General features: G+C 41.5%; 2 protein-coding genes across 2 annotated transcripts; one reads left to right on the top strand and one right to left on the bottom strand.

Annotated features, from left to right (window-relative positions):
• Positions 1–1,746: 1,746 nt before the first annotated feature.
• anapc2 (anaphase promoting complex subunit 2) lies at positions 1,747–16,380 on the bottom strand. The gene is made up of 14 exons (XM_030058845.1): positions 16,042–16,380; positions 14,568–14,817; positions 14,168–14,480; positions 13,236–13,368; positions 11,506–11,716; positions 10,482–10,601; positions 9,343–9,460; positions 8,373–8,551; positions 7,006–7,147; positions 6,799–6,874; positions 6,269–6,472; positions 4,582–4,714; positions 2,741–2,982; positions 1,747–2,610 (listed from the first exon to the last, which is right to left on the bottom strand). Exons 1-14 carry the CDS (start codon positions 16,123–16,125, stop codon positions 2,401–2,403), a joined length of 2,415 nt encoding a protein of 804 aa, XP_029914705.1. The 5' UTR covers positions 16,126–16,380; the 3' UTR covers positions 1,747–2,400.
• A 702-nt stretch (positions 16,381–17,082) lies between these two features.
• Positions 17,083–24,728, top strand: rnf25 (ring finger protein 25). Its single transcript, XM_030058886.1, has 10 exons — positions 17,083–17,224; positions 17,505–17,576; positions 18,703–18,799; positions 19,445–19,512; positions 19,667–19,736; positions 19,874–19,945; positions 22,277–22,423; positions 22,903–22,992; positions 23,265–23,402; positions 23,744–24,728. Exons 1-10 carry the CDS (start codon positions 17,208–17,210, stop codon positions 24,482–24,484), a joined length of 1,512 nt encoding a protein of 503 aa, XP_029914746.1. The 5' UTR covers positions 17,083–17,207; the 3' UTR covers positions 24,485–24,728.
• Positions 24,729–27,706: the final 2,978 nt, after the last annotated feature.

Genomic DNA, 27,706 nt, shown 5'->3' with positions numbered 1-27,706 from the left:
CTGTTGGTTCTGTAAAGCGCCTTGAGATAACTTTTGTTATGATTTCAGGTTCTACAAATGAAATTGAAGTGAACTGAATTGAATTGAACTTTGAGAAACTTCAGCCTTTCTTCATTTCAGTATTCCATCACCATCATAAGGTCATGCACATTAGTTTTCATAAAAGCAGAAGCACATGTGTTTTGATGGCTTTTTGAAATTGGGTGCAGAGTGAAACACTCCCTCTGCCAGGGAAAATAGTCCCCAGGGAAACATTTGCTTTCCACAGTCAATTATCACTCAATGATTTATGAATGGTGATGACAATCAGCCACAGAAGCAGAACATTATAAGGCAGGTGTTTCAACCAAAAATTCATTTTAGAAAATGGAGGGATGTAGGCATGTAGATGTTGTGTGAGAGTGTATGTGTGGTTGGGCTGAGCAGACTGGTGTGTGTGTGTAGCTCTGCATCAATGATCTATAGTAAATGAACCACATGAATCAAGACTCAATACTTGATTTATGTGATAGATGTATGTGAAAGTATGTATAGGGGTGTGGATGTGGGTATGCGTAAATACATGCTATTTCGAATAATGTATATTTTCATTTATACTCACATTGCTTTTGCTTGTTTGTTTTTATGTTTCTTTTTTTTTTTGGTTGTTTGTATATCTGTTTCTGTATTATGTCTAATGCTTCATCCCATACACTGGGTGTCGTGAAAGAAAAACAAATAAAAAATTTGATCAAAAAAAAAAAAAAAAAAAGAAAATGGAGGGATTTTGATCATATGATTTGCAAAATGGTTTGTTATTCAAAATCCCTGGTATGGGCCTTCAAGACAGGATAGGGCCTTCTGGAATTCTAAAGACATGAGCAGGAAGTTGTAGACAGGTTGAGGAACAAGGTGGACTTGCAAGGGTTAGGGTATCAAGGTCATGGTTCAATCCATGACCTACAAAGTCAATCAGAATTATCCTAGTTAAAAAAAAAAAAAAAGAATTTCAGTGTATGATAAGGCTTAAAGCACCATACCAGTGATTTTGAATGTTTGGCCTATTTACTAGAGTTTACCCACATTTTATATTGCAACAAATAATTTTACAAATCATACAGGGGCACTGAAGATTTCACAACATATAATCAAATTACCTTGATTTTCAAACCTGGATTTTGGCTGAAAACCTGCCTCATAATGTTCTGCTTCTGTAGCTGACAAAGTTGTCGCTGACTGGAACTGATAATTGGCTGTGGACAGCAAATGTCTCCCTGGGTTTTTTCTCCAGAGGACAGACCTTTTCACTCCGTCCAATTTCAAGTCATCAGAAAACAACAGCGCTTCCGCTTTTAGGAAGACTAATGTGGGCGACTTTATTACAGTGATGGAATACTGGAGTGAAGAAAGTTTGAAGTCTCTGAAACTTCATTTTCATATCATAGTGGAATGAATGGAAACCAATGGCTAGATAAAAGGGAGGAAAAATGATATCAGACTTCTAAAATACAACTGCTTCCTTTTGGACAAGATTAGCAGAAAGATACACTCCAGCCATTTTTTGAGGAACTGAGTCAGCCCTTGGTAGCGGATGAACACTATTACCTGAAGTGAACTAGCTGGCGGAACAGAAAAGCAGCAGCACTCTGGTGGTTGAGGGCCACTAATTCAAACTAATTCAGTGGTGTTTCCCTTTTTTTTTTTAAAAAAAAAAAAAAAAAAAAAAGCCTGTCAAAGAGGGCCCCAGTCAAAAAAAGACACCACACATGAAAGACAAAACATCAATGACCTTTTATAGTACACATCAGTATTATACATCAAGTTGAAAGGGATTCCCGCAAAACTTTTAAACCATCGTTGATCTGAAATGAAGACAAATTCAGCAACTGCAAGGTTTATTTCTCACAATGTTTTCAGAAACGCATTTCAGTGAACTGTTTGTAATATCAAAGTTTCGAAAAGAGTCACCATGTTGGTCTGGTTGAAATCTGGGAGAGGACAGTCCGCAAGTGAAACGTTCGTCCAATTGGGTGCGGTTATAAAGTATTTACGCGGTTATAGGAGACAGCAACTGTCAACCATCAGGAGTGGCTCGCCCATCTTGCATCCAAATGTGGGAAATGGCACGGCACCTTGCATCAAACACACGCCCCTGTGGACATGTACCATAATTCTGGTCCCAGAATAATCTCAAAAAATGACATGATGACAATTTTGTTGGTTTAAATCGAAATTATTATATAGGTATTTTCTTGTTGGTGATGTCAAAAAAAAAATGCAACAACGGGAGTCCATCTGCAAAGCTGGAATAGCACAAATTCCCTGAAAGCTGAAGGTGAGCGCTATTTGCCGTCATCTCACATTTGAATGCAGCACAACAGTTTGTCATGTCTTATCTCTCCTCCTTCCGCTCCTCCTCGATCAGTTGGATTTGGGGAGTCTGTAAACCCCTGCGGAGAACATCAGCTGGTGCTCTCTGACCTTCCTCTGAAGAAAGGCTTCCAGCTCATTGACGTCCATTTCCGTGACGACGGGCCCAGTGGCGACGAACATCCTGAGCATGGAGTGGATGCGATCCAGCGTCATGCTCTCCAGGTTGGTCAGCATAGCCTGGATGTAGGCCCAAAACAGCTGCACAGAAAAAAACAGAACAATGTGGTGTTTAGAGGATTGTTCTGCTTTTTGGGAGTGTGTCAAATCTGTTTTTATAGAGTGTGTGTGTGTGTGTGTGTGTGTGTGTGTGCGTGTGTGCCATGTGCACCTGGAGCTTCTCCTCCCTCTGTTCTGACTGGGTGGTGGTGTTGGAGTCTCCCTCCTCGTCGCTGTCGATCAGCATGACGCTCCTCTCAAGCCTCTCTCTGGATGAGCCCGTCTCCAGGACCGAGTAGCGCCCCCCTGCCTCCTCCCTCAGCACGCCCTGCTGCTGCCACAGAGCTAGCTTCCTGTGTACCGTCTCCTTAGGGACCCCCAACTTCCCGCTCAGCTCCTCCAGTGTCCATGAACCTGATAAACAGACACGTGTATCAACTGAGGTTTGACACCAATATTGGTCTTTTATCCACGTAGGGCTGAATTGAGATCAGCTGGACTATTTGTAGATTCTTGAAGACATTTCACTTCTCATCCAAGAAGCTTCTTCAGTTCTGACAGACTGGTGGGGAGCCCCAGCTGTTTAACTGTGTGCGGACGCTCTCCAGGTCATTCAAACTACTGGATTGTTAGTGCTCCTCCCTGATGTGATAACTGACATTAGTGTTGGTGGAAACACTTGAGGACACATGGCTCAACAAAGGAAGCCCAACTGCTCAGGTCAGGACTCAGCAGTCTACCTGCACCTGAAAGAAAAGTGACACTCCTTCGAGGATCATAATGTCCACATCTTGGACAGAGAGGACAGATGGCTTGAAAGAGGGGTGAAGGAAGCAATCTGTGTCAAGATAGAGAAAGCATCTCTCAACAGAGGAGGACATCTCAGACACCATCTATCTCCGACTTACAGTGCTGTTCTGTCATCCCTTCTGAGGAGGCTGAACCACTCACCCTTGACCTCTTGTGACCCCAACAACCACCATTCACTAATGGAAGACCCTAATGACCGTTGTTCACTCCTGGGCTCAGGGTAAACACTCCAACACCAATGTCAGTGGTCACATCAGGGAGGAGCACTAACAATCCTGTGGTGTCATCGACCTGGAGAGCGTCCCCACACAGGTTAAACAGCTGAGACTCCCCACTGCTCTACTAGAACTGAAGAAGCTTCTTGGATGAGAAGGTAAACGTCTTCAAGAATCTATAAACCATCCAGCTGATCTTAATTCAACCCTGCGTGGATAACCATGACCTGGATGACTGAGAACCTAAACAGATGTAGGTCTTTTAGTCTTTAAAAAGGGCATCTGGTCCAGCTGATGTTGTTCAGTGCTGGGTTCACTTTCATTGAATAAAAAATTTACAAAAATAATTTGTCAATGACACTTTTTCAAGGATGAAAAGAAACCAAAAATGAAACTTTACAGAACATGTCAAATTAGCACTTTCCGAAATATGAAAGGGATTATATTGGTGAGTCCCTGCCAATTCCCATCCCATGATGTTTCAGAATAATATTCTGGTAGAAACAATCAATGTTTGGCTTTTTTACCAAGGGCAATGATGTAAAGACATCGCACAGTGGTACAAAATATAGGCTAACAGCAGCTTCAATCCAAAAACTGCGACACTCCAAAGTCAACGGTACCTTTTGAAATCTCAGAACCACAGGCAACTGTATTCACTCAAAGCACGGACAAGACTTCAAATCACTGATGCTTGAACATCTCATCGACAAAATTCTGATCTTACAACTGACTGACATGTTGAACAGTACAGAATATAAGAAGTGATAGATATACAGAACCTAACTTAACCAAACTTCAGGCATCAAGTGCCTCTAGGGCATCAGGACAATTTAGCCAGCAATCCATGCTCATATCCTGGATGTTTTAATCAATTTAACTTGAAGGTACAAATCTGCACTGAACTTCAAGACTCCCCATCTTGCTAAAATCAGCTAAAGCATTTATTCCAAACATGTCAAAACAGTTTGGAATAAAAATAACCCACTTTTGTCCTGGAAGTGCAGGATGATGGCAGCATGGATGGGGGAGACGGTGAAGTTGGTGAGCACTCGGTCCTCCAACTCTACATCCAGGGTGACTGATCCCAGGTGAGGCTTCCAGCTCAGCGTCCTCATGGCCTGGGAACACAAAGAGAGACGACTTATGTTACCCTACGACAGCTTTACTACCGTGAGCACCATTGCCTGACTTGAAAAATAAGTAGGCAGAGTGATGACAGCTTGTGTGCAGAGTGCAATCAACGAGCTACTAATCAATCAGCTGCATTTCACATCACTATATAGTCCTACTATAATCAATAGTTCTCAGCACATTTCTTTCTTTCTTTCTTTTCTTTTCTTTTTTTTTTTTAAAAAGGGACAGTACACCCTAAAACAACGTTTGACTCAAAAGCTAGGGTTACATGCACATTGTAGATAATGGAAATTGTTTTGAATCAGCTCTGCACATTAAGAGCAACGCATAAACCAAAATCAAGGAAGGTCCACTTTACATGCAATTTTATGCGTTCCTTGACCAAAACCAGGGACTATTTTTAGTGAAACTATAACAAAAAAGGGGGTGTTGTGAGGCTGAGCGAAACAAAGTAAGATTATGGAAGCTGCAAGAGATACACTACACAATTTGAGCATGGAAGCAGGACATGGTCAGTTCTGGTTAATGGACATGGCTACCGAGGTAGCAAAGGCAGACGTGCTTTGTGTGGCAGAGCATAGTTACTGTGATGTCCAGCAATGTCTCTGGAAGATAAACTGGAGCTCAGCCTGACACACAAGTAAATCAACCAAATCATCTGTTTAAGACCTGTTTAAATAGCTTCCGTATGCTGAGTCACTAGATTAAGTGTAGCAGCTGTATTGTTTTGGCTGGCAGACACACTGCAAAAAGTCAAAATCTTACCAAGAGTATTTGTCTTATTTCAAGTAAAAATGTCTTATTTCTAGTCAAAATATCTCATTACACTTAAAATAAGACATGATCAGCTAAGAAATAACTTGTCTTTAGACAATTTTCACTTGTTTCAAGTGAAAATTTACTTGAAACAAGTTAAAATTTGCTAGAAACAAGAAACATATTCTGCCAATGGAACAAGCAAATTTTTAGTTGTGACACAAGTGAACAAGCAAATTTTTAGTTGTGACACAAGTGAACAAGTAAAAATTAGCTTGTTCCATTGGCAGAATTTGTTTCTTGTTTCAAGCTAATTTTAACTTGTTTCAAGTAAATTTTCACTTGAAACAAGAGACAATTATTTCAGTTATTTCTGAGCTGATCATGTCTTATTTTAAGTGTAATGAGATATTTTGACTAGAAATAAGACATTTTGACTTGAAATAAGACAAATAATCTTGGTAAGATTTGACTTTTTGCAGTGTGTGCTGGGACAAAAATGTCAAGGGAGACTGAAGTGAGTTTGCTTTAAGTGTGAAATGATAATACACTGATTAATTCAAACTTGTGCTTCAGTGATAAGGGAAACCACATGCTGCTACAGAGACGATGTTGTCTATTCTGAAACCAAAGTTAAAGTCGTTTGAGGCAGTCTTGCTTTCTTTATACTGCATCAGGTATCTTTCCCTCTCAAGCTGAAAATTTTCCATCTTGAATGAACGTCTCTCTCTTGGCCTCAGATTGTGTCACCTTTTTGTTAGGAAGCTGGAGGTTAACTTCACCTTGAGCTTCTCATAGCGGTGTGTATAGGCCTCCATGGCTTGGCAGACGAGTGGCGGGAGCTCCAGCTTCTCCTCCTTCAGCTGGGGCCAGAACTCAGAAGAGAGGATCATGGCTGATAAGGACAGGGGGGGCTGCTCCTCCTCCCCCAGCCTTGACTCCTCTTCACGGATGTTACTGTTGATCCTCCGAGAGTCCGCCATGTCCTAGACAGGACATGGAGAGGAGGGGAGGAATGAGTCGCAATACATCATGCCTTTATTTGAAACACAGTGCTATGCCAGTTGAAGCTGCCAATAGCTGATATTTTGTGTTGATAAAACTATTTTGGTGTTAACAATATAGAAATATAGGAATTCATGTTTTTTCCTGAACCTTACTCTTGTCAATGTGTCTGATACAACATTTAGAAGATCATGGGGCACTAAAACTCTCCACTGAAACCAAGGATGAGGTGGAAGAAGTAGTAAAACTGCAAGCCAAAAAAGAAAAACTGGTACAAACCTTAGTTATACAATCAATGAACACTTACCTTCAGCATCACCTCACAATAATGCATGTGAGACTCCCCAAACCTTAGCTTCAGCAGCTCCACATTACGAATCTCTCTAAACGCACCACACAGAGGACAAACGAGAAGAGGATTGTTCTCTTAAAGTGGAATTCCACTGAAGCTGGCTTTTATTCCACAAAACAAACCTAGGATCCTGAGTCCAAATATGTTTGCACTGTATTATACCTGGCAGTGTTGTAGTTGAGCTGGTGCAGCAGTCTGTCAGCCAGGACCGTCCTGTACTCGTCTATGAAGATCTCCTTGCTGCCATAGATGCTGACCAGCAGACTGATGATGTCCGAGGAACGCCGTTTAGAGCCAGTTTTGTCTGAAAAGAAAAAAGAAAAGAAAGAAGAAAAGTACAAACACATTACAACCCACTTAAAGGGTGCTGATCCCATAAATCTTTTAAGGCAGAAAAGCATTCTTGCACTGACCTGTCGGTTGAAAGCATAAGGTTGGTTCCACATCTGCCAGTGGTGTAGGAATACCGAATGAGGCACAATTACATCACTACAGTAAAAATGTCAACCATTAGATGCCATCAGCATCTCGATTTTCTGCTAGGGTTTCATTGTCCTTCAGTAACAAGTAACTAAACACCAAAAGCCTGACATCTAATGGTAAAAAGCATGCTACTGCAAGTACAACCAGCTTCTGGCTCATTTCTGGTGCCAAGTGATGTTACCCCTGATGGAGGAAAACAGGTAGTGATTTGGGTTTGGTTTGAAGTGGGTCTAACTACTTTGTAGGGTGCAGCTAAAATGTAAAGATTCCTGGCTCCTCTGTAATATAACTTTTACTTCCTTTTATTGATTAGATGCTGCTAAAACAAACAAACAATTTATAGAAAATTATTTTCACCATTTAGCGCTGTAGTTTGATTGTGTGCAAGTATAAAAAAGTGTAGCATATAGTGCTGACTGATTTAACTTTGGCATTTGTGGACCAATACTATCATACTAGCAAACTAGAAAGATGGCACTCAGAGGGGTGCATGCCTCCATCCACATTATGCAATTCTAAAAACATGCCATTTACATGACACATAATTGACCATACTAAACATGTCAATTCTTCATGCTTTCAATTGAATGTTTTTTTTGTTTGTTTGTTTGTTTAATACATTAAAACACTAAACATTTTTGTGTGTGTGGTGGATTTAGGGAGTTTTTCTTTTACTGTAGTTCTGCACCTTTTTGTGATGGGCTGCATCCACCACCACACTTGCCTTTTGGCCAATCGGTGTAAAGGTTTACCGGCTCTTTCTTGCCCCATGACCAAGCTTTCCACAATGTTTTGACATGTTACATGAATCTGTTCAGATGTTATGCAAATTTTCATGATAGGCTATAACCAGTAATCTAATCTGATCTTTCTTGACCCATGACCTTTCGATAAAGTTTTGTGCAAATCTATTAGTGGACCCCTGTTCACCTCCGTAGGCAAACGTAATAAACAAAACCAACCAGAACCAAAAAACAAACCTTTATCTCAGAATATTAAGTCAAGAGCCAGCATTTTCTGTCTGCATCAGTGAGATCCTTACTAACCGGTGACAGCATCAGTGGGGTCTGGTGTCCACTCCTCTGGGTCGCTGCCCTCATCATCGCTTTCCTGCATCTCCAGTGTAACTGGGTCAGCTCTGGACAGTTCACTGGCCAGGTCACTGCAGCCTTCAGCATCTCCAGTCAGACCGGCTACAATCTGCCTCACCGTGTCTTCCCGAGTCCTAAACACAAGACAGCAGCTTTAACAACTGTCTCTTAGTAAGACTAATAACAACAATTAGAATTTTACCAACGTGGGCTTTTGAAGGTCAGTACAGATACAAACATTTTGGGACAGAAGGTGCTTATTGCCAGCATTCCACATCTTTGAACTGGAGCATTTTTATGCCAACTGCTTCCTGAAGCTTACATGCATTCAGAATTTAATGCATAGATACTTGTGTACAATCTGATTAAAATGTTGCATTCAGTCAATTCAGGTGAAAAGCTTCCCACAGACAACCACTATATGTAAGATGACTGGCTGATATGCAATTTCTAATAGAATATCTCCTTTGGAAAAACCTATCAGACTAGCCTTTGTCTGATGTATAACAAATGATGGTTTACAAAGCTCTGATTGTGTTGAGAGAAATGTGAGATTCTTTTAAAAGTCTCTTCTTTTAAACAAAGAATTAATCTGACAGAAATTTTACTGGCAAGTTATATAAAATATGCAACGAAAGAAAAATTCAGATCAGGATTTCCACATATTTTCTGTACAAGTAGTAGTTGTAGTCAGAGAGGAAGTGGACAACACCAATTGGCTGATATCTGATACTCAATAAAAAAGACTGGCCTAATGTATCAGTCTAACCCTAATAAAAATAATCACTACTGTTGCAGTTATCATCACCATCATCTGCTGCTGTACATGTCAAAGGCTCAACTTTACATAAAGTGAACAAATCAGACACCAAGAAAATGTAAATAATGTCAAAAACAAAAGAGGGCATAAGGGTTGGAAACACACCTGAGGTATTTGCGGATAGGCTGGCAGGCGACTTGCAGGATGACCATGGATGGATCCAGCTCTCTGAGGGCCTTAATGGCCGAGATGTAAACCGTGAGGATGTCAGATGTATGAACGCCTGAGAGTGGATGGATACAACAAAAGTAGGGACAACATGCAAATTAAAACTGCCTTCATTAACTAGCTTTGTTGGATCACAATTCATTTCCTATTGTTTTATCACTGCATGAATACCTTCAAACAAATAAGTCTATAAAATAACCAATTATGTTAATGGGTTAAGTAATTAGACTAATTAATGCAATAATTATGCCTACACAGGTGTCTTCATTATACACAATGCTAACCCTAATGTGAACCCTGTACCTTAAAGCATTAAGGAGTCATGAAAGTTTCAACCAAGTCAGGGTTCTTCATCAGCATACAAATTTATGCAGCAAGGTGCTCAGATTGTCTGCATCATAGTGAGTCTGAGCATTCATTATTCATCATAAATGCTCTATTCAAGCCCGCTTTTTTTTTTTTTTTTTGTGCCAACTAGTGAAACTACTTTGTTTTTATATCACTACGCAACAGCTTCATCTACCAGTTGTGTTAACAAACATACAGTAAAGAGAGGAACTGTTGCATAGCGATACAGAAACAAAGTAGTTCCACCACTTAGTGAGCAAGAGGTTTGAAAGGAGCACTGATAGTGAATCCCAAACAAATGTATGTTGTTGTGCATCCTTTATAACATTTATTTCAGCTTTGGGTCACTGCTCAAAACCATGTTGCTTGCTGGGCCAGATACTCTTCATTCATTTTGGAGAAAAACATTATGAAGAGCTTGTTCCTAAGTTAGAGTTAATCAGTCAAACTTGGAAGATTTACTACACTTGCATGGAGAGGCAAATACCACTATATGGTTAAGAACCCAAACTACTTTAATCCTACATACGATGGTGGAACGACATAATAAAAGAACATGAAACCCACACTCGGTATGTCCAAATTTTTCGAGAGAATCTCTCATGCCAAATCAAAGAAAATATTTCCAACTGTATCAGACCTTCACAAGTCATCTGCTTGCTACGTTCCCAAACATACAGTGAGGCTCATGTGGATACAAAACATTGTTCAATGATAGGCCAACTAACCAGGGTGCAACAGGCGGCTCTCAAAAGCTGATTTCAGTGAGGTGAGAAGTTGTTGTCTCTGGTTTGTTCTTTCTAGGCAAAACTTCAGATCTTCAATGGCAGCTTTAGACTCTGGGAAATCTGAGAGATGGGAAGCACAAGAAAAGTCAAGCAACTGATACCTTTATATCTGCACTGTATCGGTGGCTATGTTTACACAGGCACTTCTCTTGTAACCCTGTAACTCCCATATTAAACTGGTTACTGACATGTGGAAACATCTTACTGCTTCCAGTGTTGGCTCAAAATCAGAGCTACTAAGTATTATGGGTACATTTTGATGTCAACAAGGAATGTCATGTCAGTGAATAGCATTTACTGTTACGGTCATATCATAGTTGTGTGTTGAAGTTTTGTCATAGCTACGCCATAGCATCCTACACCGTGTGACCATTTACAGGGCTGCTCATGAGTGCCTGTGTCACAGAGCCGATCGCTCAAACACTAGACAGTAGAGTGAAGGCTTAACTAATGCTGTGTTAATGAAGCACAGATAAAAACAGAAGCATTAATGTTTCCAATATCTGAAACAGAGAGTCAACTCCCAAACACATCAGTGGTATCCAAAGTGATGTTTTGGTATATGCCTCAACATTAATATAGGGACATCCTGCAGTCTGTATAATGTGGGGATGAGTTGGCAGCATCAGCACACACCTGCAAACCGTCTAAGTTTGAGATGGTTGAAGAAAGACGACAAACGGCATCATTAACTTGTAAAACATGGAAATCTACGACATTGCTATGGCGGCATTATGACGTAGGAGGAGAAACTGACATTTACTTGTGGGGTTACCACTTCTTTCATCTGTATTAGAATTAAGCTACCATTGCCTTATTATTTTATTATGGCTTCTGCTCAGTTTCGGTGCATCAAAGGTCCATGTAAAGTGCTTGAGCTGTATAAGCCACAGCATAGCCCATTCACTTTGGCATATCAGTAGAGGTCTTACTACATAGATTTTGTTTTCTCTCTGTTACACACCTCTGATGATGCTGAAGAGCTCCTCGATCCTCATGTTAACATATATCCTGCAGAAGAACTGGTGCATATGGCATCTCCATTGCTGCAGGATGGTGCTGGCTGGCTGGCCGGCCCGGCTGCTGCTTGCAGCACTGGGAACTGGCACTGGACAGCCTCCGTTTGTCTCGCTGGTAAACACTCTACTCAGCCAACCTAACACCAGCTCCAGCCACTAGCAAAGAAACACAGAACAGATAAAGTGAGATGAACAGGAGTGTCAGTGGCTGTCCTCAACTCCTGGTGCACAGTGAGCTAAAAGATACAAAACCTTATTCCTTTACATTATCTAATGCAAAAATATTGTTTCGACTTAATATTCTGAGATTGGTCTTGGTCTTAAATGAAAAATCATATCGGTCATTATAGGTCATTATGGCCCATCTCTGATATGAATAGTGCAGTTTGATTTATTACAGTGTGATTTTTAACAGTTATTATAGACCACCTGAAAAAAATGCATACTGGTCATCTATGGGAAACACTTAAAGCAAACCTGAACTTTGGTAGTGTTGAGTTGTATAGTTCCCTGGGAGTTCTTTGAGACCACATGATGGTGAAATATCCTCATTAGTTGCTCCATGCTCCCCTGGGCTGCTAATCCACAACACTGAATTTCTCCCATTCAGTTCCATATTGTGGCAAAAAAGCTCCCAATATAAAACTTTTAGCATATAAAACAACACCAACAATGTAGATTATGCCAATATGAATACAAAATGTTCCAGTGCCCCCTTTTTGGCGTAATTACAATTACTTGAGAAAGTACTAACAAGTTGTTTCTTCTTGGCGCAAGGTTACTATGCAGAAGTTTCCTGTAGATGCTACCTGCCGGATCTACTTTTCAATTCAAATAAAAACAAAAAAAATAACAAGAAAAGAGACATTTAACTTCCTAAAAAAATGGGTACAGTGATCTGTATGCATTTTTTGTATGCATTCATTTATTGGAACTGGTGTACCACATAATGTAAAACATATGGAGAAACAGAAATCCAGTATTGTGGATTAGCAGCCCAGAGGAGCACAGAGCAACTAATGAAGATATTTCACCACCATGTAGACTCATATCACACCCTGGTCACTTCACAACTCAAGCTCAAGGGACTATACAACCCAATACACCCAAAGTTCAATTTTGCTTAAAGCTGAAATGATTCTAAAGCAACAATTTGATTGGATTCAACAGTTATTTTTACTAGTAGTAGATGTAGCAGCAGTACTAATTAGTGTTTATATTATGACCCTGGGGTTCAACAGTTCTACTGTCACATTGTTATACAGAGACATATCTGTGAAAGTCCAATACTAACTGATAAACTGTAGATGCACAAATACCCCTATCTAACCCCTACACCCCTCTAAATGGTTCAGAAAATGGTCCTTTAGGCTTTTGCCACACTGGAATTCTGTTTTTTATACTACACCACCTTGCTCAAATAGTCATACCTTGCACCTTTATGCCTATTCATCACTGGGGTGACACTATATCAATCACAGTTTTGTGCTGATTTCTCAGTATGGTGAAATTTTGCCAAACACCAACTGGAATCCCCTTCAGGATCCCTGGTAGTCTCCAGACTGCAGTTTGGGAACCTCTAACCTAGTGCGTTCCAAAATTAAACTGCCACTTTCTTTCATCTTCCTGACATCTGGATTAAAATAGTTGATAGAATCTTAAAGAGCTTGCATACCTCCTGGAAGTCCAGTAGGAAGGAGCGTTCATACTCGCCCCTGCAGTGCTGCTCCATACGCTGCTCTATGAGCTTGTGGAGGATGGAGGTGACTGCCTCAGAGCTGACCCACTCCAGCAGCCGCAGTCTGGAGCTGGAAGCACACCAAAATCACCCGGTCAACCGCATATCAAGTACATACAACTTATTATGTGTCTTATTTTGTAGCTCTGTTGGTTACTATTTGTAAATCAATGAAATGAAAAGGCATCCACTCCAAAGCTTGGTTTCGCTCCAGTCTTCTTTGTTGTAAATCATAGTTGTTTTTTTTTTTGTTTAAGTTTTTTTGCCTTTGCCATCAGGAGGTCATGACAGTGTGGATACCTGACAGAAAATGACACTGAATCCACATTTGGGATTCAGTGCCAAGATTTAGACTTTTAAAGGCTGTGGTCTTAAACTTTTGATCAGCTGATGAACAGCCTATTTCAGTTTAATGGTTGTTTGCAATAAATTGCTTACTCAATTTTTTTTTTTTTGTCTCACTCCCATTTCTTCTTTTTGCATTTTGAAGCTCTACTTAGAACCTTCTTAAGATCCAACAGTGCAAAATGTAAATTCTTGCAATTTCTCAACTGGTCTTAAGATTTTGATCAGGAGTGTATGAGACTAGATATTATCTAGGATTTTGGATATTGTAATATGGTGATATAAGTCTTTTTTCCTGGTTTTAAAAGCTGCATTACAGCAGAAGGGATGCAACGTTCTGAAATGATTTGACTGTTCTTGTCACACTTGTGGCAGCTCTTTTTAACCTTGTCACAGACCCTCTGTTCTGAAACATGACAAAAAAGTGAATTTGAACATGAAGTAGGTTTGTCATGCAGCAGAAACCTGAGTATCCTTTGTTCAGTCAGTCGCACCCTAACCTCCATCTTTCATTATGCACTCACAGTATGTGGCTGAGTTCTTGCAGTTGCTCCAGAGCCTCCTGACACCAGCACTGCTGTGGTGGGACGCCACAACCGGGACACCCCCCCGCTTCGGCCCCATCCTCTGCTTCCCCAGCCTCCCCCTCCTGGTTCATATGGACGGAGAAGGTCCTGCTGTAGAACTCCAACACTCTCTCCTGGAGAACAGTAGGGGGAGAGAACAGCAGCAGGGCCCTAATGATGGTGAAAGCCCTTTCATGGAGGCCCTCAGCCCCAGAGCCACAGAGCCCACCAAAGCCCTTATCCTGCCACGCTCCCAGCCTCTCCAGGCCATCTGGAAAACATTTTAGAAAAGAGGGGAGGTTTTCAACACTTTTGCCTGATATCCCCGCTGTACATGATGAAACTGACTACTACTTGCCTAAGAAGGGTCCCAGCCTATCTAACAGAGTCTGGAAGGCAGTGAGAAGAACCCAGGCCCTGTCTTTCTCCTCCAGTTCATTCTCTGGCTGCTTCAGTCCAGACCAGAACTCAGGTACAACACTGACAGTCAGGCGCATCTGCAGAGTCTCCAGCAGCCAGCCTCCCAGAAAGTCGCTCAGTCCATGACGATTCAGCAGGGCCAGTGACTCTGTGAGACTCTCCTCAGACACCGAAGATCCAGGAGACACCTAAATTACATCAAAACAGAGATCACTTTATATTCTGATGACGTTCTGACAAGAGCCATGTCAGCTCTTCAGAAATTCAAATAAATAAAATCTAAAATAGATCGATAGAGATAGAGAGAGGGAGAGTGGGAGAGAGAGAGAGAGAGAGAGAGAGAGAGAGAGAGAGAGAGAGAGAGAGAGAGAGATAGTAGGGGTGTGAGGGGGGATCAATTAAATTTCTCAATTCTTCTTTTTATGATTTTTTAATCACTGAATTGATTTAATGTCATATTGCTAAAAAGTTCAGCTAAATTTTGGTGAGGGAAAATCTGGCATGGTCGTTTTCAGTGGGGTCCCTTGACCTCTGACGTCCAGCTGTCTGAATGAAAATGGGTTCTCTGGGCAGTCACGGCTCTCCTCTTTGCAGACATGCCCACCTTCTGCTAATCCCATGCAGTTTGGCCCACAAACCCTGCAGTCCACATGTGTTCTTGTGGCCTGTTGTAAAATGGTGTGTTTGTGCAGACTGGGGCCTAAACAGTCTTGGAGCTGGACTGGAAAGCTGAGACTCTTGTGGATTCAATGAGCCACATCTGATTAATGTGTGATGATGTTAGCTCCCATAGCAGCCATTTCTCATTGTAGTCAGACCATTTTTTTTTTTTAAATGGTCACTGTATGAAATGGTCTCCAGTAACCTAAAGGATAATCACTGCTTCATGACACTGTACATCCACAAACTAGAGGACAACTCAAAAATGTCAATAAACCATAATATGAAATCTCAATACATATCGAATCAGCACCCAGGTATCGTGATAATATCGCATCGGAACATAAACATACTGTCCCAGCCCTTATCCATAGCTAGCTAGATAGCTAGATGGATAGCTCTCTCTATATGTGACGCTCTCTCAAATGGAGACTGCCGAACTTGGTTCAAAAATCTTACATGGATCATCTTGTTTACAGACAAATGCATATACCGCATAGCACATGATTTGACACCTTAATCTGATAGCTAGGTGCCATCTTTAAATCCGGCATATTTCTCATACGCTAAGCAGCACCAGTATTGAAAAAAACATTTACAATAGAGGAAGAATTTATCGAAATAAAACGCTGCTTGGTGTATTATCTGCCGAGTTTAAAAGAACACTCAGCGAGTTCGTACGTGGTCTTAAAACAGGCCCCACAAAGTGTGAGCCTCTGTGGACAGCTGCTGGACAGGCTGCCGTTACTCACCAGAGCTGCGGTGACAGTTTCCCAGGCGTTAGCACTGCCTTGCTGTGCTGCGGACACATCCGGCTCCATCACATTTTCTTCCATTGGACTTTCTTATTCACGAACGCGGATAATTTCCAGCTGTTAAAACATTTGGAACACGAATGTTTTGCCATGTAATTTTGCACACGTCTATATAAACGCAGGTATTGTAGTTTAAAAATTACACTGACGAGTAAAGTACAAATTTTCTGCCTAATTTGAACTCTCCGTGCTGGCAAGAATTAAGAATTTAAATTTCTCGATCCTTCTTGTGTTATCGCGGGTTCACGGCTTCTTCCTCTCCTTTCTTCTTCGGTGGTTTCGTCAAAAAAAAGTCGCATCATTGCCATCTACTGGATTATTAAAAAAAAAAAAAAAAAAAAAAAAAAAAAAAAAAAAAAACTTCCACGCTATTGTCATAGACTCCATTCCTGGATTCTTCACTAACATACTCTGTTGATTCCATTCACTTTCCATAACTTACTGTGTAGCGACACAACATCCTCTGGAATCAAAGTAGCAAAGAATATCACTTTAACGAAAAAAAAAAAATGAAAATATATTCAGACTGTGAGTACCATAAGGGACCAGAGGTGTATGTTTTTATTTATTTATTTATTTTTATCTAAGTTGGAATGTTTCTGCATTCTAAATATAGGGAGTACAACATACCCCAAGAACGACCTAACACAGACATATAATGACTTCAATTCGAACATCTTTACTGTCCCCAAAGGGCGATTGGTTTTACAACAAGTCATCAGTAAAAAACAAAAACGACAATATATATATATTTAAGTACACACAAATATATATGTATTACATATGTTAGATCGATAGATAGATAGATAGATAGATAGATAGATAGATAGATAGATAGATAGATAGAGATAGATAGATAGGAAACAGAAAACTACTGGAGGTCCAACTACTTACCTTCTTAAGAGACACGACGTTGATGGCTAGGATTTAAAATGACATGATGATACACGCGCTTTGTACAGTAGGTGGCGGTATGCATCTTGAGGTGTTTGCAAGCCGCCAGTAAGCCGAGAGGGGAAGAAGAAGAACTGGCGGTCCAGCCGGAAGTCCAGCCATAGATCGTTTACCACGGTGACAAGTAGCGGCTCAGCAAAAACAACATCATGGCTGCGGACTGCGAGTAAGTTTGGTGACAGCATGTCTGAATTTTCTCTTCAAACCTGACACGTTTCTTATTTCATGACATACCGATGGCATACCGATGGAATACATTGCCGATGTTGTCTGTATAATATATGAAGACACCGCTGGCCTAGTGTAGCTGTTAGCTAACCACAACACGTCAGCGAGGCTAAAGCAACGTTAGCTCCGTGGCATTATGTTGTGTTAGCGAGCTATAGAGGTGCAGCGGCGTCGTTTGTAAAGCAGCTGAGGCAGTTGGCTGTTTTGTCCCTGTGCAGTGTGCTGTCTGAGATCGAGGTGCTCCAGTCCATCTACCTGGACGAGCTGCAGGTCACCAGGACAGAAGATGGGTGAGATTCTTTGCTTTCTCCATTCCAGTCTCTGCACTGTTTGAAAATGGCATTTGGCTTATTTTTTATGTGTTGGCTGCACTCGCCATCATTTCTTGTGTCTCACACAAAATATATAGCCCCTCTAATGGAGAAAGAACACTGCAGCATATCTCAGTCTGTCAACTTAACGTGGCCTTGCTTATCAGAAAATCCACATGCCTAGAGGAGCATGACTTACCCCCATTTTACATCACAACAAACCATTTTCCATATCATCACAGAAGTACTAAAGATTTCACAACATACAATAACAGTCCATCAATTTTCAAATTTGAATTTTTAGATGATACTCCAACTGTGTAATGTTCTACTTCTGTGACTAACAAAATCATTGCCATTCATAAAGTACAGAACTGGGGACTACTTTCCAGCGTAGAGACATTTCGCTCCGCCTAAAAAGAATGAAGTCTCTGAAAGTTCATTTTCTTATGGCAGTGGAATGAATGGAAACCAACGGCTGGAGAAAACAGGACAAATGATATCGGAGATTTAAAATGCAACTGCTTGCTTTGGGAGAAGATTAGCAGAACCAGGAATTTTATAGATAGGCCTACTACACAAAATATGCAAAATCACTGGTATGGTCCTTTAAGACCTTTTATGAATCAATGTAAGCTGCCGGACAACTCCTTCGCTAAGTCAGCCCTCAAATGCAGACCGGCCAATCACAGCGTAGCACTGATCAGTCCTGACCAGGGTACAACAGCTGTACAGTTTCTTCATTTTCAGGCTGGTTTTGTGGATTTCAGGCCAGTCATTGTGCACACAAAATAGTGATACTTGATACTTGGAGAGGTTGGAAGGAGAAAATAATAATGTGAAATAATATCACATGTTTTAAAATGAGTGAACTATCCCTTTAACCCCCAGACACTTGAATGGTGTTTGATGCGGCAGTGTCTCCCTAGAAAGGTAACAGCATGCATTGCAGCTAATCTAGAGGAGAGGAGATTGCTGGTCTTGTGCATCTTTTTGCTCAGTCTGTACCATCTGGTGACTTCCACACTGAATGGTTTTGCCTGTGAATAGCCCTCCGTGGCTTCACTGTTCACTGCTCATGTGCTGTTGTGTTGTGTTTTCACAGGGGCTGGGAGGTGAGCCTGGTTCTTTACCCCTCCACGGCGGAGGACTCTGTCTCCCAGTTTGTTCGGCTCACCCTCACCTTGATCCTGGATCAGCAGGTAGGCTCACTTATCTCTGCAGATGTGGTCTGGGACACACAGTGGAACATTACCAGTCCTTGTTTCCTCAGTGCTTCCTCAGTGCAGTTGTCCCTCGCTATTACGCGGTTCACCTTTCGCGGCCTCGCAGTTTTGCAGATTTTTTTTAGTGCAATTTTTCATGCTTTTTTTTTTTTGTACTGCACTTCTTTTTCTACGAAGGTTTGAACTTTGAGAGTGTTTAAACAAGAGAGAAAAGTGAGAAAATGTTAATGCCTGTCTGAGAAAAGTGTATAAAGTGTGTAGTGAGGGGTTTTACAGCCTTAAAACATCTAGAATAATTGTAAAAAATAAAGACTGCTTCATGGATTTCGCCTATTGCGGGTTATTTTTAGAATGTAATTCCTGCGATTAACGAGGGACCACTGTAATTGTATGGAGCTATTTTGTGGCCCATCACTGCTAAATGAATACAGAGCGAACATTGTTCCCTGGTTATCTTTATTCTCTGATGCATACTAAAGCATTTACCCTCATCTTTCAGTATTTTCTGTATTTCAAAGTCTATCGCCTGTTATCCAGCTGATGTTTAGCTGTTGGTCAGTGTAGCAGCAGTGCTACTGAACACAAGTAATGTCTGGGCTCCTCTACCCATTTGTTTTCCAGTACCCTTCCACTTCTCCATCCATTTCTATTCATAACCCCCGGGGGCTCTCAGATGACAAGCTTAGCAGGTAATGAAGTTGAATCTATGGGGGTTGGTTTGCATAACAGTTCTTCCATGGTGTTGTTGATTTCTCTTTCTGCTCTTTGTCACTTTTCAATTTTTAAGTTAGTGTTAGTGTCAAACTAACAGCTTATATTTTTTTTGCTCTGTGTCTTCCATAGTGTCCAGAAGTGTCTGCAGATGGAGGCAGAATCCTGTCTGGGTTCACCAGTGTTGTATCAGCTTATTGAGGTGAGTTTTTTTGCATTTTATGTTAATTATAGTTATTATTTTATTAATGTATGTATTGCATTAATGCATTTGTATGATTTGTACTGATCCCCTGTCATATTTCCAACTCCCCCCCCCCCCTTTTTTTCCTCCCTCAGAAAGCAAAAGAGATCCTGACAGAAAGCAATATTCCCCATGGAAACTGTGTCATTTGTCTTTATGGGTTTAAGGTATGTAGTTGGTGTTTCTACATTAGTTGACGTAGTTCACGCAGTTAAAATTCACAACATTTGTTATTTATTTTATCATTTATCTAAAATGGAGGACATCACATGAGGTATAAGATTTAGAATTTCAATAAACGGTTAAGTTTGTTAAGAAAGAACCACGACATTTCAAATGTTACTGCATGTGTGTAATTGTTATTTACGATTAAATTAACACCAAACCCACGGCTGTATAAAGCCTGAACTATAATGCTAAAAGGGTTGCCTCTAAAATTTCCATCTGCGCGTCCACTGCCACACCGCCTCTGTAGAGATTTTCTGCTGAACATGGCTGAGGCTCCCAGTAGACCTTTTTCACAGCAGCCAGTTTGACATAGAATAGCAGGTAAACACAGGTGATCCTAATGCCACTAGTTAAGGTTAACTTCCATTAAATGCACCAGTGTTTCCAGTAAGCCAGTCTACACAACACCAGGGCCCTGGCTCCGTTCGACCTGAGTGCAACTGAACATTCATTAATGTCATTAGTAACTCCTGCGTTTACCTGCTGGCTGCTGTGAACAGGGTCTGTTCTTTTGTGCTGAAAACCAGATCCCCTCAGACACATTGCTCATGAACACTCAGTGATAAAAAAGTTTGATGAAAACTATTTTTGGCAAAAGCTCCTAATCGCATCAGGCCGGATACACCCACATGCTCATGAACGACCCAACATTCTAGTTTAACCTTTACCATGTGGGGGTGGGGGAAAAATCCATACAGCTTAATATTGTAGATAGTTTGTGTGGCAATATTGCATCGATACATGGATTGCTAGGTAATGATATTGTATCACCAAGAATTGATGCAACATTTGTGAAGGTTTTTAAGACAAAACTGGTCAGTTTGTCTGCTTGACTAACATTTTGCTGCAGTAAAAGTGATTGAAGTGAGATGAACAGAGTGAAAACTTGATCTTATGACATAAATCAGATGTTGACAGAATTTTTACTTGGGGACAGAATTTGCTGTTGAAAAAAGGTAATAAATCACAATACAAGTTATCACAATACTCAGCATATTGTAAAATGTTTAAAATCACAAAACTATCATATTGTGAAAATACTGTGTGTTTGGGCCTCTGGTGATTCCCACCCCTATTATCAGGTCAGTCAGCTGAGAACCAGAACTGGCCCAAGAGGCAGAAACAAGAAAGTTTACACAATACAGGTGAACAACATAGCGTACATACATACAGCCTACAGTTCAGAGGCAGAGGCAGTGAACTGAGACCTCTGAGGTCCTATGGAATGGATTATTGAAAGGGTTAGAGGATCAAGGTGTTGAGTTGTAGAGATTTTTGCAACTTGTTCCAGCAAATTGGAATGAGTGGCTGCCAAAAGACAAAGTGTGGACTACATTTGTAAGTTGTTTTTGCAAGTGGAGATGCCAGGTAGAGAGGGGAGGTATAGAGGAGTTTCGCCAATACTAGTTGTGTAAATGAACTGATGCTGACGTATTTGGCACCTGGTATGGAGGCACAGCCAGTTGACAAGAGAATACAAATTGCAGTGATAAGTATTGAAGATACCACCAGTCCCTAAACAAATGGCACTGTGGTAAATGATATCCAGCTTAGTGAGAGGGTTTTGCCACATCCTTTACTTTGCCAAGTAAAGAATGTTTTTTTTTTTTTTATTGGAGAATTATGGCAAGGTGTTGATGTCAGTTTGAAAGGAGAGTGAACTGTCATGCCAAAATACCCAGCAGTCAACCCATCCAGGTTGCTGTTTTTTGGGTGGGGATGTTTCTGGTTGAGGGCCATGCATTTCATAATTTAAGAGCCCTGAAATGGACTTTTACTTTCTTGATTTGACATGTTTCCTGTTGAAACAGGATGTTTGGGCAGGACATATTGCAGGGAAGGATCATTCACAAGTTTAAACCAATAAGATCTCAGTTTGGGAGAGAAACACACCCTGCGTTCCAAATTGCATACTTTTTACTTTTAGTATGTACTGCAGCTGCCCTTACAAAGTATGTAGTTTAGTATGTATTGGGACATACTAATTGTTTTTTTCCCTACTAAATAGTATGGTAGTATGGGTATTGGAACGCAGGGACAGTTTCATTTGAAGGGACAGGTGGCTTAGAGAGGATGTTCACTTGTGCAGGATGATGTCAGCAATTAAAATATTCTGTTTCACAGGAAGTTACATTGATGTGAGGTCTTTTCATCGGGACTTTAAACAGCAGTGAATGTGATAAAATCACATTGAATGTTGTTGTCTTTCAGTTGTTTTGAATGTATTTAGGTATTTAACACATCCTGCCTTGCTTCTTGCCTGTTTTCAGGAGGGAGAGACCTTCACTAAAACAAGCTGCTATCACTATTTCCACTCGCACTGCCTGGGCCGCTATGTCAGCCACTCTGAGAGGGAGCTCCGACAGAGGGAGAAGGAACTGGAGGAGGACAAGACCAGAGACAGATCAGACCAGCAGGTCAAGTATTTTTAGCATCTGTCAGTGGTAAAGACCCTGCAGCTACATCACCGATGGAGTGTGGCAAGAAGGGCAGCATGCTGGAAAGTTTTAACCCCTCGAGGGCAGTGCAGCAGACATTCTGCTAGTCTTGACTCCGTCTTAAAGATGAAGGCAGTAGGGATGTGCATGAGTCACATTTCTATGAGACTGACCAGTTACCAGTTTTTCCTCAAACCCCTTGGAATCCAGTATTTTACAGGGTTGTTTTGCTGTAAAAGAAAACATCAAACTACAGCAGATGCAAGAGTAAAGACTTAACAACCACGAAAACAATGTTCAGCAGCATTTTGGCATTAAAAATAGTCAGTGTTTTTCTTCTGAGGTCAACTTACAATCAAAGTGCACATCCCTTGAAGGTATAACAAGTGAAGGAGTTTTTCTCCCCTAAGCTCCAGTTCAAATGCTCACGTACGCGTCTGTCTTGCCTCATCCCCCAGGAGCTGACTGTTGTCTGTCCAGTGTGCAGAGAGCCTCTGACATATGATGTCGATCAGCTCCTCTCCTCCCCTGCACCCCGCTTTCCCAAGGTGAAGTCAGCCCTTCACAGTTCAGATGAACGGATGCCTTGTTGTCTTTTCTGTCTTTGATTCAATGTCAGTGCATTTTTAATAGCTTTAACAGCTCAAATTCAGTGTTTGCTCCGACGACTATCTCTAATGGAATTTAGATATTCACATTTGGCAGACGCTTTTATCCAAAGCGACGTACATATTACAGCTTTTGCACACAGCGGTGCAATAGCTGTAACGAACACATACGTCTTGATCAGTAATTTAAAGTCCTTGTGGTTTTCACTCAGATGGAAGAGGCGATCATCGGGGCAGATTTTCGCCACAAGTGGTGTGAACTCCATAGGCTGTGGGAAAGACAGAGGGCTAAAGGTGGCATCATTGACCCTGAGGTGGAATCAAATCGTTTCCTCATCCATATCAATGAGGTGAGCATTAAATGAATGAATAAATGAATAAAGAATGTCCCAGGCAGTTATTTTTCAGAGTGTTAGCCGGGGGGAAGTTTATCTCAATGGCAGGAGGCTAACAGTTAGCATTTACAGCATCCAGCCAGTATCCAGCACTCAGTAACACTGAGAGGAAGATAGCACCACTACTGTCCTATAGAACAGCTGGAGCGGAGTGAAATATTATCACATTTTTCCAAAACTATTCCTTTAAATAGTATTCATGTATTTTTGGCTGTATTTTCCATCAGTGTCCTATAGGATAAGTTACTTAACACTGATGTTTGAAAGTGTTGACACTGTACTGTCCACATCCATAGGCTGCTACTGAGGAAGAAAACGGCACCCTGGATGATGAAGTCTCTCCCAGCCAGTTGGTGCCCTCTGCCACTGTCACATGCTCTGATGAAAATGGTGTGAGGGCGGAGCAGCTTCACACTGGCCCATCACATTGCAGAGGCGCTCCAAGTCAGAGGCGACAGGGTCATGCCAAGGGGCCGAGGAGAGGAGGCCGAGGGAAGCCACAACATGGAAGACCTGCCCCCCCCACTGAACACCTAGACAAACTGTCTCTGTCCTCAGACAGCACCTGTGGCCACTCCCCTGAAGGAAAAATCAAAGCCAAACTTAAGATTAACCATGGCCAACAGAAGCTAGGAAATGCGGAGCTAAATCAGTCGAAGACAGACAGCGAAAGCCCCACAGACCTCACCCAGGAGCCTCCGCTCTCTACACACCAACAGCCAGTATGCCAGTCAAGCTCCAGCGCCCCGAACACCGAATGCCCCAAAGACGCTGGAGTGTTTGCAAGCGGCCGTGGTCACCGAGGCAGGAGAAGGGGCCCTCATGGATCTGTCCAACAGCCAAAGCATCTCAGAGGAACAGAACACTGGGACGCTCCAGGAGCTGTGCGCCACCACTGGGAAGGGCGAGGCCTGAGAAACAGGGGAGGGGCCGGGCATAACCCATGTGGCAGAGGAGGCGGGCCCCGCCGGGGCCACGGGAGGGGCTTCCATCAGAAAGCAGAGGACAGAGAAGTGGGAAGAGAGGGGGTGCTATGACAAAGGGCCACAGGAGGGCCTAAGAACAAATGTATGTGTGCCTCCATTATTAATTTGCATAGATTACAGCCCTGCACCAGAACTGCCATGCACTGTAGTATCCTACCTTCCTTTGCATTGCTGTTCTCCTGCTCTTTGGCATGCACGTTAATGCACACTTCTGTCAGATACAGACGGTTGTTGGTTTCTGTTGTGATGCAATATGATTTAAAAGAACAACTAATTAAACAAAATTTTCTCTGGATGTGTGTGTTTGAAAAGCTGTTGAAGAACAGAGAACTAATGTGTCAGCACTTCCTTAGATATTTTTGTAGATGCCAGGTTTTATTTGATCAAACGTCCTGCAGGAATTTTTGTAGTTGCCAGGTTTTATTTGCTTGGGGACTGGATGTGTCCCTGTTTAGTCACATTAGGTCTAAGTAGACCTTTTATTGGATTAGAACATGATATAAGGACAACTGTGCTGTAATTGCAAATACGTATTTTGAGGGAAGCTGAGCAATAACACCAAATGTGTTTCTAGTTGTGAGGGTTGTCACAGCTGAAGGAATCAACCTGTAATGTGACAAGTTCCTCTGGGACAGCACCTATCAAATGGGGTCACACGCACCCCCAGGGGCATGTTGGAGTACTGCGGGGGGTATGTGAGAGTTGTGTTTTTTTAAAATGTTAATTTAAAAAATATCAGTCATGAATAATTCCTAAAATAATCAGTCTGTGCTATAATAAGTTCAATAAAAAATGTAAGTCTAAGTTTGATAAAGCACATTTTATGTTCCCCCCCAGGTTTCCTGAAGGTGTCAGGTGTGTGTGTTCGTGCTTTAACTAAGTTGCAAGGATGTTTGTTCACTATGACCGGGAAGACAAGACAAAAGTGTTTTTGTTTTGTTTTTCTTTGTTTGTTTGTTTGTTCTGGTGGCTCAAAAAATATTTCAAAGAGCAAACATTACTCAAAAAAGTTTGAGTACCGCTGATCCAGTGATTTTCAAACTGTGGGTCATGGGAAAGCTGCATGAATGCGTTCTCTTCTCAATAATAGCAGATAGAAATGTTTAACTCGTGCAGTGTTGGCCTGTAGGCCTAATGATAGCTGGCACAATTTGTAAATCCAGTAAAACCCCACTAATGCTCCACTAAGCATGATCTGCTAAAGTGATGACTAGAGAGCAGTAGCAGCCCTCTAGCCAGCTGACAAGACAAAATTCTAAAGCTCAAGAGCAGCTGATGTGCTGCCTAAAAATATATATGCCCCATAAACAAATAATGGCACCACAAACAAAGTAGAATTAATCATTTATTACAATTTTGTAGCCTAAACCATGTTATTTTAAGGTGTTGGATGGGGCTGAGGTCAGGGCTCTGTGTGGGCCAGTCAAGTTCTTCCACACCAAACTCAGCCAGCCACGCCTTTATGTTGATGCCAGAGGAGGTTTGGAGCTCTGCAGTTACTGAGTCAGCAGATCGTCTGCCACTTTTACGCACTATGAGCCTCAGCGCTCGGCAACCTGCTCTGTAACTTTACGTGGTGCTGCCACCTGGTGGCTGAGTTGCTGTGGTTCCTAAACACTTCCACTTTGCAATAATCCCACTTCCAGCTGATGGTGGAATATCTAGGAGGGAAGAAACTTCACCAGCTGACTTGTTGCAGCGGTGGCTTCCTATCACATTACTGTTACAGCAGCACGCTGGAACTCAGTGAGCTCTTTAGAACGAGACGTTCTTTCACTAATGTTTGTAAAGGCAGACTGCATGGCTAGCTGCTGGAGGTTATACACCTGTGGCAATGGGACTGAATGAAACACCTGAGGTCAGTGATTAAGAGCTGTGGCCCAATACTTTTGTCCATACAATGTATATGAATGGAGGAAGATCAGGAGTTGTAGTCTTTGAGAGAGTCAGACATTTAATGTTTCAACAGTTTTGCAGGTGAAAGATCTCCTTACAGCACTTATGACAGTTGTGATGTGTGGAATCCAAGCCAGTATATGGACAGTGTATGTTTTCCACTGTGACCAACTTGTTATTGCATGTATCTTAGAACTAGACCAGCCACGGCTTTGCTTGCCCGACTCCATTTCATTAGCAATCACAACTATGCAGTAGATCAGTGGTTTTCAAATTAGGGTCCGGGGGTCTTCCACAGTGGTCCTCAGCAGAAGGAGGAATATTTATATTTCGCCTTTGTTCACAGAATTCAAAGAAACTTCTTTTTTCTGGTTTAATTGATTGATTTCTTTCAAAAATATGGAGGAAAAAAAACTAATTAGCATAGAATTATTGGGACATTTGTCCCAATAATTATGAGAAAATTACAAAAAGGTAGGAAAACTATATTTATAGCAATTTAAATGATGTGTTTAATAATGCTGGATCAAATTTCTTCCAAAATATCTCTTGACATAATGGCTCCTATTGGGCAAAATCACTGCAAATGGGGGCTGTTGGCGTACTCAAAGTCAACCGGTCCAGATCTTAAAAAAGTTTGAAAACACCTGCAGTGTATAAATTTATTTGCATCTGTAGTGCCCCTTAGCTGCAGATGACAACACTCAACATGAAGACACAAAGAAGAAAGCCCCTGCTGCACTGTCCTCTAGGGGCTGAAACTCTGAGGCAGGCTGCACCTCAGGCTACACTCTCAATGCGTTCCAATACTCATACTACTATACTATTTAGTAGGGAAAAAAAGAATTAGTATGTCCCAATACATACTAAACTACATACTTTGTAAGGGCAGCTGCAGTACATACTAAAAGTAAAAAGTATAAGTATGCGATTTGGAACGCAGGGTATGTCACTGATGTGGCAGCAGGTATTTTTAGCAGCTGCCAATGGCAAAGCAGCTGGCTGGGTGTGGCCACATGTGCATCATGCCTGAAGCCCCTAGAGGGCAGTGCAGCAGATGTTTTATCCTTATGTTCATATAAAATTACATTTAAAAAGATAGGAAGTTTATCTTTTCTTCTTTTGAGTAACTTTAGGCCACCCAAGTATCCCTTGAAATTATCCAATTCAGTTCAATTCAATTCAATTCAATTTTATTTATTTGTATAGCCCAGAATCACAAATACAAATTTGTCTCAAAGGGCTTTACAGAAAAATACAACATCCTCTGTCCTTAGACCCTCACATCGGATGAGGAACAACTCCCTAAAAAACCCCTTTAACAGGGAGAAAAATAGGAAGAAACCTCAGGGGAGCAACAGAGGAGGGATCCCTCCC

Source organism: Myripristis murdjan, chromosome 8 (genome assembly GCF_902150065.1).
Source record: "Myripristis murdjan chromosome 8, fMyrMur1.1, whole genome shotgun sequence".
Classification (NCBI taxonomy): domain Eukaryota; kingdom Metazoa; phylum Chordata; class Actinopteri; order Holocentriformes; family Holocentridae; genus Myripristis; species Myripristis murdjan.
This window is presented reverse-complemented; position numbering and strand designations above follow the sequence as displayed.

Bases quoted from the DNA above. Each gene is read 5' to 3' on its own strand.
- anapc2 (XM_030058845.1), bottom strand. From the start codon at position 16,125: ATGGAAGAAAATGTGATGGAGCCGGATGTGTCCGCAGCACAGCAAGGC. The intron at 10,602-11,505 runs GTGTGTAACAGA...CCCATCTCTCAG, and splicing joins GCTCTTCAGCATCATCAGAG to ATTTCCCAGAGTCTAAAGCT. The intron at 6,473-6,798 runs GTAAGTGTTCAT...TGTCCTGTCTAG, and splicing joins ATTGTGAGGTGATGCTGAAG to GACATGGCGGACTCTCGGAG.
- rnf25 (XM_030058886.1), top strand. The intron at 17,577-18,702 runs GTGAGATTCTTT...GTGTTTTCACAG, and splicing joins GTCACCAGGACAGAAGATGG to GGGCTGGGAGGTGAGCCTGG. The intron at 23,403-23,743 runs GTGAGCATTAAA...CCACATCCATAG, and splicing joins TCCTCATCCATATCAATGAG to GCTGCTACTGAGGAAGAAAA.